Source organism: Leptidea sinapis, chromosome 32, assembly GCF_905404315.1.
Source record: "Leptidea sinapis chromosome 32, ilLepSina1.1, whole genome shotgun sequence".
NCBI lineage: Eukaryota > Metazoa > Arthropoda > Insecta > Lepidoptera > Pieridae > Leptidea > Leptidea sinapis.
In genome coordinates, this window is record NC_066296.1 from 4,746,836 (window position 1) to 4,761,644 (window position 14,809).

The 14,809-nt window shown below is 34.0% G+C and overlaps 1 protein-coding gene and 1 long non-coding RNA gene across 4 annotated transcripts in view; both read left to right on the forward strand.

The window, feature by feature from the left end:
* LOC126974509 (uncharacterized) overlaps window positions 1–14,809 on the forward strand; it is a 289,593-nt gene that overhangs the window by 214,379 nt on the left and 60,405 nt on the right. The window lies entirely within an intron of this gene.
* Window positions 1–14,809, forward strand: part of LOC126974427 (organic cation transporter protein-like) — a 75,817-nt gene that overhangs the window by 603 nt on the left and 60,405 nt on the right. The window contains exon 1 of one of the 3 annotated variants that reach the window (XM_050821918.1): window positions 11,553–12,144. The exons of the other annotated variants lie outside the window; for them this stretch is intronic. Within the exon in view, the coding sequence (XP_050677875.1) occupies window positions 11,990–12,144 (155 nt within the window). The 5' untranslated portion in view covers window positions 11,553–11,989. Of the gene's footprint in view, window positions 1–11,552; window positions 12,145–14,809 lie in introns of those variants that run through there. 3 annotated transcript variants of the gene reach the window in all.

Below are 14,809 nucleotides of genomic sequence, written 5' to 3' on the forward strand. Positions count from 1 at the left end.
AGGATGCCAGCTAGATTGTGGGTACCACAACGGCGCCTTCTTCTGCTGTGAAGCAGTTATGTGTAAACATTACTGTGTTTCGGTCTGAAGGGCGCCGTAGCTAGTGAAATTACTGGGCAAATGAGACTTAACTTCATATGTCTCAAGGTGACAAGCGCAATTATTGTAGTACCGATTATAATTTTTGGGTTTTTCAATAATCTTGAGCGGCACTGTGTTGTAATGATACGCTCTATCAATTACCATCAGCTGAACGTCATGCTCTCGTTTCTTATTTTCATTAAAAAAAAATCTTTGATATACGCGAGTGTTACACATTTTTTTTACAACCTATATAGCCCAGTGGTCAGAGACCCTGCCCACTGCGCTAGTGGTCCCGGGTTCGAATTCTGATAGGTGCAAACATTTATTTGATGAATATAATTGTTTGTTTCCGAGTTATGGATGTTTATATTATTTATGTAGGTTTAAGTAAGTATATTGTATTAAATATATCGTTGTATTGTACCCATAGCACAGGCTATGCCTACTTTGGGGCAAGATAATTTGTGTCAACCCACACAAAATTCTTCCTGCCAATTTGATGGATTCTTTTGGGAATTTCAAATTGTCATGGCGTTTAGAGCATGCCACTCCCTTAGAGTGACCATAAATCATAATCTCACAGATTAAGATTTCGGCTAGATTACGGCCAGTCTTCAGCTATGAAATATGAGAGTTGAACAAAGCATACAAGATTTTATGACGATACGTCACTCGGACGATTAGCTCAGTTGGTTAGAGCACCGGCACGGAGCGCCGGAGGTCGTGGGTTCGAGTCGAGCCGCATCGTTCACAAAATTTTGTTTTTCAAATTTTATTTGTGTATTAATCCTAGAAGTGAGGGTTATCACTTTAAAAACATAACAAATTGTTCAGCTATGAAGTCAAACACGTTCGTTTCCAACTTTGCTTATTTTGATCGAGCTGTGTGTACCGGTTGCTTCTTGCTGAAAGGACCATTCTCGGTTGGCGTTGGACACATGGCGTTGGTAAGAAGCTTAACTACTTTCTCAAGTAATTCTCTCTGCATCTTCTACCGCATTTATCATGGGGAGTGATTAGAGGAGCTGTTCGGGTTGATTCCAGCTGCCGAATTCCACCACCGGACAATACGTCAAAATGCAAAATACCCACATCACCTTGACGTCTGGCATTCCATGAAATTTCTTGTACAGCCACAGTGTGGATGCAATTACCAGCAGTGTTTTCCCGAACCGATACGACGTAGAGACCTTCAAGAAAAGAGCACACTCCCACCTTAAAGGCCGCCAACGCATCTCTTGACACCTGTTGTTGCGGATGTCCATTACTCTTACCCGTTTGCCCCCTCTTATATATTAAATAAATGTCTTGATACGCCTGTGATAATTTGACACCTTTTTCATAAGTATTGCTCAGTCACTCGTTTATAGGTATCACAAAAAATACTTTTTAAGACTTGACTGACCACCGATCAACTTATCGTGCTTAACTATTAATTGTATCAAGTACTTTTACTTTTATTTGTATAATTATAATGTATAGCTAAGTGATTGTGAACTATTTTTTCTTTTATTAATTTAACTCTGTTGGTGTAGACTTAATTTAGCAATTGTACAAACCTCAGTGGTTTTTATTGCTTTGAAACCGCAATGTAAAATTTGTTTTTTATTAATAAATATATAAAAAAAAAAAAAAAAAAAAAAAGCAAACCATCGCTAAAGTCAGATAACGCCTACTCCTTTTGCCACCGGTAATTTTATTTGTAGAAATATTGCTTGATGGCAAAAAAATTCTTGTCAGAAATTTGGTCGTCCTCTCTTTGCGTTCCACTTAAGTAGAGGTTCATTTTGAAATAATGACCAGTTCGTCTCTTATCAGTCTCAAGGTCAAGGTCATGCTTTAAATTACGTGACATAGTTTTTAAGTGCCGTATAATCATTTCCCGGTGTAGAATGTTTGGCTTTCAAACAGGATTTCTCGAATTCTTTCCTCCAATGCTCTGATAGCCTTGTACGAATACTAAGTGGACGGCCAGATATTTTTCTGTCACAAACAGCGAATGTCATTGTACTATCGACAAAATTTAATCGTGACCCACCTTCATGTTATTTTCCTGCAGTCATGATAAACAAGTAGGTCGAAATTCGCTTGAACATATATTTCCTAAGTAACTGTTACCATTTTATTAGATACTGACAATCTACCAATAGGTCAGTTACATCTATCAAAATTAAATTATGAAAGCATAAATACTTACGCAATTTATAGATAATGCCTGAAGAACGCCTGGGACATTATTAAAAAAGTATATTTACCCTTAAAGCTATTATAAGACTAAACATATACCCACAGACTTTATTACAATGCAAAAAAACAACCAAAAGCTGGCTCCATGGGCTGAATTTCCATGAGACCGAGAATTTTACACAATAAAACAACTTAATAAATATAAACAACTCATAATAACATATCTAAACACACACACACTCTCTCTCTCACACACACACACACACATACACACACATTTTAGAAGTTATACTTTTATTTTATCTGATTTTGATAATATGATTGACTATGTAGGTAATGATGTTGTCTTGTACCGAGTAGTCTCTGACAGTTGAAACACAGTTCATACTAGTTTAATTGTCTTTGCTCCCTGTTTTGTATGTAAATAATTAATAATATAATTTAGAACTATTTGTAACTTGTAACTACTAACTATTATTAATTATTGTAATGTTTGGGAAATAAAGTTATAATTATTATTATTATGAATCTAATGAACCTACTAGAATTAGTAAAAGCAATGAATTTACTTTTAAATGGACACAATGCAAAGCGACCTCTAGTGTACGTGACCTTAATTAAAATACTTCACTAAATCGTTGCCCTTTGCCAGAGCCCCACGGGCACATGTCTATTGTATTTGTTTAATTAAAAACTATTTGTTATACAACGGCCTTCAGATCAAACTAATATTGATATGATATTATTTATATTATAATAGTGTCAATTAAAAGTATATGAATACAATATTATATTATTTCAGTTGCTAATTAAGTATTTTAATAGAGTAACAGCCGACGCGACATTTGTCGTTCTATTGAATAATAATTAAATTATTAAAGAAATAGATTTATTTATAAATAATAAGTGTGATAGCAGATGAACTATAATTTATGAGAAAAAAAAATAAGTTATCATTATTAAACAAAATTCTTCGCGAGTACAATAACTTAAACGACACTAATTCAGAGCTCGATATATTCGGTAGTGGGCTGGCCAGGTTTAAAGAAAGTATTGTTGAATACTTAGCTTGTCAAATAAGTAGTTTTTTTTTTAATAAGTTAAATTTATAAATTGTACTTTCATTTCTTATTTTGTGTTTAGCGGTAGTATTAGTTCTATTTTTCAGTAGTAATTTGGGAGAATTTTTTGTAATTTTTATGTTCACCATAATTGTCCTATACTTGAGAATTACTAATTGTATATGTTACAATTAGTAAGATTAGGAAAATTTGGTAGATTAAGAAAATTGTATATGCTGTGGTGTGGTGTGCTTTTTTTTTATTATGGAATAGGAGGACAAACGAGCGTACGGGTCACCTGGTGTTAAGTGATCTCCGCCGCACACACTCTCCTGCAACACCAGAGGAATCACAAGAGCGGCCGGCCTTTAAGGAAGGTGTACGCGCTTTTCTTGAAGGTACCCATGTCGTATCGTCACGGAAACACCTTAAAAAATAAATAAAAATAAACACCTATCCATAGGTATAATGAAATCGTACCAAAGTAAAAACTGCATCTATATATTGAATATTTTTTAAGTTATACATCTTTTGGCGTGTTAATAAAAAAATATGAGAGCGAATTTTACGATGCGCGCGTACTTCGACTACCAAATTAAATCTTGACGTTAGCCAGTCAACTAGACCACTTCTGTCATACTTTAGCTACCGTAAGCCTCATGGAACTCATATATGTCTACTGAACCACCAATGGACGAGAATTAAATAAATTTAGCTCGAGGGATCAATCTCAGCCGTGAGATATTTTTACAGTTTATTATGTGTGGTCGCTAACAATGAGCCTTATGAGAAAAGTCATTATATATCGTTATTCCTCGTGCTATAATACGTGTGTAGAAAAAAAATACGTGTTGCACTCCGGTAGTGTCGGCAGTAGTGATAACTTCAACATTAACGTTGTACATCTTTGAATATTTTGGAGTGGTTAGGGAATAATTTCGTACGAATTGCTTTTTAACAGTTTAAAAGTACTAATATTTATGTGGTTATATACAATATTCATTTATTGTGTTATAGAACACAAAAATGACAATTTATCTATATTTATAAGAGATTTCCACGTATATAGACTCATCAGGATATCTCTTGTCTCTTAAAGACTTGAAATTTGGTAGGGATATTCTTTTCGCCGAGTAGAGGTCAGCTAAGAACGGATTTTCCAAAATTCCATCCGCAAGAGTTTTTTTATTATGAACAGAACAACGTCTGTCGGGTCAGCTAGTATTATATACATTTATTTTACATTAAAAAGTTTATCTCTCACATAAATCAACTTTCATTATTATTACACTAATAGAAGACATAGTATTTTTCTGCTCTATAGCGTCCATGCAGACGACGACGCCTGTTGCAACTTGTAATTAATATAAGGACACTCTAGGTGCGGTCTGCATATTGGTCTACAAATTAACTAAATTTTGTAACAGGCAGAGGAGAATTTTCATGTTAAGTTGTGGGCTGACGGGCCCTCTACTTGGTGATTGGAATTGTAACGCATTACGCTATGTCTTAATAAATTTTGGAATGCGTGACGACTTAAATCGTTTTGATTTTAGGTTAAATTCAGAAGACATTTAGATATGATTTCATGCGTATTAACACTTTAAAAAGACCTGAGCTACTTCTCTCGCCATTTCTTTCCCAAGCGGTAGTAGTATCTAGTAGTTATTAGAAATGACATCAAAAACAATTCTAAAGGAATCAATTTTGAGAAATGCCTTTTATGCCAATTATAAGCATTTATTTTGAGTTTTTGCTAATCTTAGGTGTATTTTAACTTATTAATAAACGCAAGGAAAAGTTATTATTACTTCACCCTGTCATGTAATTCTGTAGTGACAATAGAAAGATAGAGACAAAAAGTATTAAATTTTGAATAACTTATGAAAATAAAACTTGTGTAAGTAAAACTTTTATTTTTAAAGCTTTTGAACTCAGTTATTGTTTTCAAGGTAACTATGTCGTATCGTCCTAAATATTTCCGCGATAGGAAGCTTATTCTAAAGTGTGATTGTGTGGATGAAAGTTTCTAGAAAATTCGAGCAATTTGTGTTGCACGCGGTCTAATAGCTCGAGTTGATACTGGAGTACACCAGACACAATTTATGGCCGGAACTGCGTCTTGTAGAGCTCTAGAATGTGGGCTGGCTTGAAGTATTGCCGTGCCCTATTTATAAATCCTCAGTTTATTCGAAGTCAATTTTAATTTGCCTTCTAGTGATCGCGAAATTAACTATCTATGCCAATCATGCTTTCCATGGAATTTTTTCTTAGATAATTTAACCGTTAAAACAACCGATAAAAACAGGCCAGGTTCAATACTTTAGTGTGCATGACAAGCTGCGTCTTACACTCGCGTTTTCTTTGTGTGATTGTAACCGATTTATATGACACTTTGTGTTAGTGTGCGTGAATTGCTCAAAATAGAGTTAAGTCTATTTTTTTCGACGTTTTCACAGCTGTCATAGTCTATCTAGACGTATTACGGCCGTTTTCAATAGCCTATCTTTCCTTAGTTTAACTTACTAGAGGTAGACAAATTTATCCTTGTACACTTACTTACACTTCAATAAACAATTGACAGATAGCATTGAACTATAACTATATTGGACATAACTATGGATAGATAAGATCTTGTCATTAAACGGTGACAGCAATGTGTCCGTAAGTTAAACTAAGGATAGGTTACATGATCTAAGGGATTTTTGACCCAGAAAATTACTGGGTATTTCGTATGTTCAGAAAGAGCAGAACTCGAGATAAAGACTAGCAACAAATTTGAAATATTTTAGCAACGTGCCACAATAACTAATCGTATTTAAGATTTGGGCATTGCACATCTCACATCTATACATATAAATAAAATTGGAGTGTCTGTTTGTGATATTGAAATAACCGTTGCATGTATATGAATATATATATACGGTATACACCAAAATAATCTTTATTACAATTTTTGTCTGACTGTCTGTCTGTTTGTTCCGTCTAATCTCCGAAATGGCAGGACCGATTTTGACGTGACTTTTATTGGCTGGTAGCTGATGTAATAATGAGTAACTTAGGCGTCGTTTATTTTAAAAAAAATCTTTAATTTTAGAAAAATAAAGTAATGTTGCAATGTTCAAGAAACGATGTAACTCTAAAAATAATTTATATGGCAAAAAAACGTTTGCCGGGTCAGCTAGTTATCAATAATAACTGCTTAGTATATCTTTCTATAGTTTATATTAGCACAATAGAAATAATTCACAAGTGCATGGATGGTCCATAGCTACGTAAGTCGGTACTGGCTAGGAGCCGATCTAATTCCTAGCCAACAGATATGTTTGAAGCCCTTAAGCAAAAAGCAATCATATATCGTGAACTTATAATGTCAAGTGCAGCTTTCCGGTTGCAATTGTTATTTGATGTCCTTCCTCCGATCTATATTTTAATTACCGACTTCAAAAAAGGAGGAGGTTCTCAATTCGTTGGTATGTTTTTTTTTATGTTCGTTACCACCGCACTTTCGACTGGATGAACTGATTTGGATAATTCTTTTTTTATTTACAAGCCACCCGTGTGGTACCAATTCTAAAAATAACAATTGTCGAAATTAGAATTAGATTAATTAATTAGATTGAAAAATACGCAATTATTTTTATACTTCATTATATTATATTTATTGTTTTGGAAGTGTTTTTGAAGATGGTTGTTTTTTTGTTAAAATTTTTGTTATTTCAATTTCAGTTGAGGTATCAAGAAGATACTATATGTTATTAAAGATATTATATTAAAGCATTACTTTTAATTATTAGTTTACTAGCTGATGCCCGCGACTTCGACTGCGTAGATAAAGGGTTTTAGTAATAATTAGTCCCGTCATTTAAGCTTAAATTAGGTCAGAATCTCGGAATTCGCGATACCCAGCTGTAAGTCTGTAAATACTTGTATATTTACACCCTAAAAGTTGTCTCAAAACCTGCATATGGTAGGGTGTAGGCAACTATTAAATTTCAAGGTCAAAGGTCACAAAAATCGGTTTTTTGCGCTTTGTTTGGAAATATCTCATTTCAATATTATAGAATACAAAATTCTTTACAAATTTTGAAAAAATGACTGGACTAAATATGCAAGTTTGGAATTGAAGATTATCATGTCCTATTCCAGTTCCGGTTCCTGTTTTCGCTCCGATTTCCAACATATTATATGAATCTTATTTCGAAGAAGATTGCTATAGCAAACTAAACCTACTATTGGTATAGTTATAGCTCATCGACGTTAATTTCAGTTTTTTTAAGAAACCCGCGGGAATCATGGAATTTTACGGGATAAAATGTAACCTATGTTGTTTCTCAAGCTCTAGTCTATCGCTGTACCAAATTTTATTAAAATCGGTTCAGTAGCTCCGCCGTAAAACCGTAACAAAAAATATCTTAACAATAAATAAAACATTTTCGGCCTTACAAATAAACTTGGTATAAACTCATAACTAAGCATAAACAAAGAATATGCAAAATGTTTACAATATCGTTGACAACACTGTCAATACAATGATAATTCTGAAGTTTTCCAAATGACAAGCTGCCTTGCAAATAAACGCGGGAAACGTTATACGTTCGAATTAACCAATCGTAAACAAAATGTCTATTTGTAAACATTTTACATTTACTTGGTTTATGATTAGTTATAACTTTATGCGAATTTTATTTGTAAGGCCGATTATGAATAATATGTCATTCAACTTAATATTATAACAATCTTAGCCTAATCAGTCTTTGTTGATTAAATACAGAATACATCCCTATGCTAATCTTAGGAATAATTCTGAGAAAGATTCGCACCAAAAATCTGAGAGCTCCACAGATTCAGATTCACTTAATTGTGATGCTAATGATTCATAACCTAAATATGAGCTGAAATTTGTATGAGATGGTGAAAGGTCTAGATTTTCTTCAATCGAATTAGGTGAGGAGGTCAGAGGAGAAAACAATTTCATATCACATTCTAAATTAATGCCGAAACAGTGGTCAGTTAAAATAGCAAATAAGTGTATGCAATGGGTTGTCATTTATACTACAGTAGGATTTTTCTAGATGAAATCAGGTAAACTATAAGATTTCGTTGCTTTTAATTGTATTTGTTACGAAGGGTGCCCCGCGCCTTAAACAATATGTATCCCAAAAAACGGGAACGGAAAAAAGAATCGACTTCGAAATATGCTGTACGAAACTATATTTCAACAACCTATATACCTGTATAGCCGAGTGGTTAGCGATCCTACCTACTAAGCTAGAGGTCCCGGGTTCGAATCCCGGTAGGTGCAAGCATTTATATGATGAATATGGATGTTTGTTTCCGAGTCATGGATGTTTAAATTTATTTATGTATGTTTATATGAATATATGTATGTTTAAGTAAGTATATTGTATTAAATATATCATTGTCTTGTAACACATAACACAGGCTATATATGCTTAACTTGGGGCAAGATAATTTGTGTAAAAAAAAAGTTTGTCAACATTCTTATTATTATTATATATTTCACGTTCTTGTGAGACACTAAAATATCGTGAAGAACGTTTGTTAGATTTGAATGACAGTTAGTCTGAACGGTCGTTCCCAATATTCAGTCTATCTCCGATTGTGGCCTACTTGAGATAAAAATCGTAGCTATCGTTGACTTTTCTGACCCAATAAACTTATCGACGGTAGCTCAACTTCGCGTACACGCTGTCCGCCAATGGGACGACGTATAGTTTACCCAAAAAAAAAAAAAATCAAATTCAAAATTTCTATATTTGGTATTAAATTGTAACAAAATTACTTAAATCTACTTATTAAAGCAATTTACAATTAAGCCTTATATATGTAGGTATCAGAAAACTTATTTCTACAACCCTATCTACGTATTGAGGGATAAAACTTTATTATGCTTAAAAACTAATACATGAGGTTTGTGGGGGGGGGGGGAATCCAGGAAACTGGGAAAACCTGGCTATTTGCTATTGATATAACGTAATATTAACCTATCACTTAACCTAACTTAAGACTAATGACTAGAACTTAACAACTAACTTAAAAACTAAGGTAAATAAATACATAGATATGTATACATACATATATAATATATAAATATAAGAGGGGTGTGGGGTGGGGGGGGGGGATCTTGGGAAAGGGAAGGAGGGAGAGGGAATATGGGAAGGAGGGAGAGGGAATAGGCGTATAGTTTACCAGCGATAGAAGTTTGTATGGAAATTGCAATTGACGCGTCCCAATATAAGGCGATAAGAATGACATATCGGGTATATTGGGACAGCTTCAGATTATTTACAGCTAATTACTGACAGTAGAAGGTAGTAATTTATCTCTGTCTGTAGATAGTATATTGGGAACGGCCGTAAGGCCGACTTATCGGGACACAGTTAATAGTAATAAAAAAACAATCAGCCTAAATGAAAACTCCTAAAAAGCAATATGCAAACAATAATTATTTAATCCACGTAAACAAAAATATTCATAAAATGATAACTATTGGGCCGAACTATGTAAGACTGGGACCAAATAGCAAACATTCTGCATCAAACTAGAGATGGATCATGTAAATCGGATCATAAATCTCAACGTAATCGGTGTACATACATAAAAAAATACCAATCGAATTTATTTTTTGTGGAGAGTAGGAAAATACATTTACGTATTGAAGACCCGAACCGGGGCCCATATGTCGGACCCCGTACCGACTAAAAACCTCCTCTATGCTGTCAGTACTGAAGGCATTTATAGCGACATAGAACGTGTGCCGTGGAGGCCGCAAAGACTACGCAACAACAGTCCCGGGGCGTCTCCTAAGGACACTCGAACCTTGGATCGGCCGCGGCCGTGTGCTTCTGAGAAACCGATCGAATTGAGTACTTCCTCCTTTTTGAAGTCGGTTAAATAAAAAGTACTTTAAATCAGCACACTAATTTCGGAGCCTTTAATAATTATTTTATTATACTAAATGCTACTTGTGACGACAATATCTACGTGATGCTAAGTATAAGCAGCAAAAATACTACGACTGCATTAAAAATATAACGCGATGTTATGCAGTCTTAGATTAAGGATTGGTATCCGCTGCGCTCCAACTAGATACCGCACTGCCTAAGAACAATTGCTTTTTTTATTACGGCAACTATTAGATCCTTGTGTGCGTGGCATCTTGACACTCAATGGCATCATTCAAATTTTGTAACAGACGCTTCGTGTTATTTTACATTGAAATTAATAAAATACAAAATACTTACTGATATGTGATCCCAGTGCCTTTTTTATTCCTTGTTGTGTAGTATTATTTTTACAAACTTTTACTACGCAACTCGGTATTCTAGTTTTAATTATTAGCAAAGTTTAAAAGAACATGCGACTACGCCTGCGGTATCTAGTTGGAGTGACGCGGAGACCAGTCCTTAATGTAAGGGTTGAACCTTCTAGAAATTTCGTAGTTAACAAAAAAGATTTTAAGCGAAGCGCGTCGGTCATCACCAGCTAGTATTTATAAACCTATCGTATATATAACTTACCTATAGTATATATAACTTGTCATAAATACTGAAAAAAAAATTATCTATTGCAAATAGCATAATTACTACTTTTACAGTGTGTTAGTTTAATATCTAACCTGACCATCTTTTTCGTACCAACACTACGTGGACGACCAGATTTTTTTCTGTAACAAACAGAGAAGCTCTCATTATACCTATTAATAGCCCGGCACACAAACATTCCACTTATAATAAGCGTATGGAGAGTTTTAAAAATTGCATTTGGCTTCACACCTTCTTTGTATAATGCAATCACAGCGATTCGGTTCTCTTTATCACCCCACTCCATTCTAATATCGCAAAATATTGTACAATGTATTGGCGCCAAAATGAGAAAACTCAATGAACAATCATATAAAAATGGCAGATCCCAAATTCAAAATACTTATGTAATATTTTGTTTATTTTTAATTGTCACAGTATTTATGGCCGGACTAAGTATATATTAGTGTAGAATGTGTATGAATCGTCAAAGGATGACAGGATCGACAAACAACTGGTTATGTACTGAGGTATGTGAATACATTATAGGTTGACCTCAGAATTCCACAGTACTCTCTCATGTCACAGATTAAGATGTCAGCGTTAACTGGTGGCTTGCAAGCAGATCGCATCAGTGGCCGCTTACTGGCAGCCGTCTCTCACGCGAGTCTTGACTTCAAACTTGTTTGTGTTGAGTCATCAATACCTACTGCCAAAATACCGGTCCAACATACAACTAGTATTAATATCTTTGTATATTTTCCTCAAGAGTCTTAAGCGACTTGGCATAATTAATTAAACAGCATAAAATAAGTTTCCTTTTGTTTCGTTTAACTTTAATTGAACACCATTTTTGCTTTGTTTTAATTTAATTTTGAGTAAAACAGTGAACAGAACAATTTCAGTATATTGGTTCTTCGTCTTTTTTTTTTGCGATTTATTTTCACTTCACGATAATATGTTAAGTTGATGACATCTTCAAAACGAAAAATAAAATAAATGTAGAGAAAGTGTTGTTGAAAGTAAAGTTAGTGTGCGTGAAAAGAAGTGTGGGGTTGAAGTGAAGTGTGGGGTTGAAGTGACGTGTTCGATTGAAGTGTCAGAAGGTCCATGATGGGCGGGGTGGACGGTGAGCGAGTGATGGAGGAGCTAGGCTGGAACCGGCGCTTCCATGTCCTCATGTACGCAATGGTGTTCGCGCCCTGCTTCATGTCCTGCATCTACTTCACCAACTACGTGTTCCTGGCCGGAGACGTGCCTTACAGGTGGAGTACCCAATATACGAACACGCTTCGGAGACTTACTACAATATTGTATATTTTATTAAAAAGAGCGCAAAAATAGAATGCCGTGAGAGTTTCTTGCACCGCGGTTTCTTTTCTCTCAAAGTGCCATCTGTTTCCGAAGCGGTGTTAGTTTAAAGTGACATTAATAGCAGTCCAAAGGAATCAATTTTGAGAAAATATATGGCTTTTAATGCCTTTTAATAGTGCGTAATTAAATTTGAGACATAAGAAACGGGGCAAGAAACTCCCACAGTATACTTTTTCACCACAGCGTTCTTTGAGAAAAATTTATTATTTAATATATTATTTGACATATTAAGATAAGTTTTAATAATCTGCAGGAATATGTTTTACAGTAGGGTATTTCTAAATGAAACCTTTAAATCAATTAATTTATCACAAAAATAAAAGCCTTTTGCTTACATAAACACATCCCCACTAATAATATTATAAATGTGAATGTAAGGTTGTTTGTAACCCTTTCACGCCTAAACCACTGAACTGGTTTTGATGTAATTTCGTACAGAGATAGACTAGAGCCTGGGAAAGGACTTAGGCTACTTTTATTGCGAATAAAAAGGCTAGGCGGGGTTGAAATAGGGGTGGAAGTTTGTATGAAAGTTCGTCATTATCGAAGATAACACCATGAAATTTTGTATTTAGGCACTTGATAAGAAATAAATAAATATTTGTTTTTAGCGTTTTTAAAATTTAGATCTGTGTGGGGATGAAAAAGGGGATCATAGTTCTATAGTTAGTAGCTTATAAAAAAGTATTAACCATAGCTGTTTTTATGTGTTAAAAGGCATAAAAGGCTTTTATTTTCTCAAAATTGATTCCTTTAGAATCATTTTTGATGTCATTGTATTGTTTGCAAAGCTAGTATATTAAAAAAGAATACTGCCCAAAGTAACTATTTCACGCGGACGAAGTTGAGGGTAAAAGCTAGTAAATATAAAGGAATGCCCATAACCATATTTAAATTAAAAAAATATGTTATTTTTACATGTGACACCCTAGAATTGGACGTAGTTCCAGAAAAACGTTCCAAGCCACAAACACATTTTAAGGAATTCGTGTTTAAAGTTTAATAAATATTAGTGTATTATACCATTCCATACAATATGTGGGTTCCATTCATTATCGATCCATACATATGGGTTAGGCTACTAAGTCATGACGTCATTTAAAGAGTGACAGTAGGGCTGCCATATTTTGTCAGTCCGTTAATATGAATCACGTGACCAGTTTTATATTCTTAACTCAATTTCGACATGATTGTGGTTTGGGACGTTTTTTAGAATTACGTCCAGTTGAAAAACAAAATAAACAGTTATTAAAGATCACAAACATCAAGAATGTATTTTTATCGGCTATTAGAAATCCATTAAAAATCGGTTCTTAGTTAGTAGTAAATTACACATTAATTATAAACTTAATTAATTTTACTTGGTACTTTAAAGATTATTTTTCTTCAATATCTTAAATAATTTTAAGGGTGCGGACTAAGCCAACGGCCTTGAGGAATCGAGCGGAGCTAAGTTACCTCTCTCGTACAAGATCACCATAAATTATATTCAGAATTAGAAGCATTTTTAATTTATAAAAAACATAATACAAGTTTCATTACAAAACTAACAAAACTATGTCATGTTAAATAGTATTGGTGTACAATTAATAAATATTCGTACAATTTTTATCTAGATTAGCATGGCTCATGGTAAAAGTTATAAGGGGTATTTTGGTGATATTTTTTTTTGCACTGTCTATAATAAATATAAATGAAAAGAAAAAATTAATGTTCTTTATGAGAAGAAGTATATCTACATAATATGAATTCTGTAGTTGTATAATTATTTTTTGTAAAAATATAAGCTTTATATAAACCGCCATGAAATGGTTTCAATTATGCGCTGTATTGGCGATTTCTTGGAATAGCGGCCTTAAGGCCGACAAGACAAGACAAGACTTTAGACAAGTTTTGTCATGAAAATATAGAATTTGGAGCTATGAATACTACTTTATCCTGTTACACATACCCTTAAGTCTTATTTGTAGGTTGCTAATGCTAGCTGTTGGTTATAGTTAACAATCCAGAGCTATTTTGAACTACGACTTTTCTTTGCAGTTAAACAAGTTTCTTCTCGGCATGACGCATTTGTTTAGCAATAACTTTCTTGAGAGTAGCACTCTCTCAAGAAAGTTATTCTTATTGCGTGTACTTTTTTATGTAGGTACATTTATTCAGATTTGTAATAAATAATTAGGATTGTAAGCATATTACTGTTAGCGTCTGTTTAAATGTTTCGTTGTCCACGCAATATATTTTAAAATATTGGCTTTGTTACATAGATGGCGGGCCGACAGCCGTGAACTCATATCACTCAAGGTCGCTGGCTATTAGTGTCGCCTTAAGACTAAATGTCACTCATGGCCTCACCCGCGCTAAGGTTCGTAACTAATTCAATCGGAAATATAAGATTACTTGTTAACCTGGGTGAATAAATGGAAATTACCTGGTAAATATAAAATACAAATCAGTGTCTATGATATAAAGTTAAAATGACAGCTAATAATATACACTCTCCTTTGAATTCAAACGCTTCGCTGAATTATTTCATAATTGAACAACAGAGTAGATATG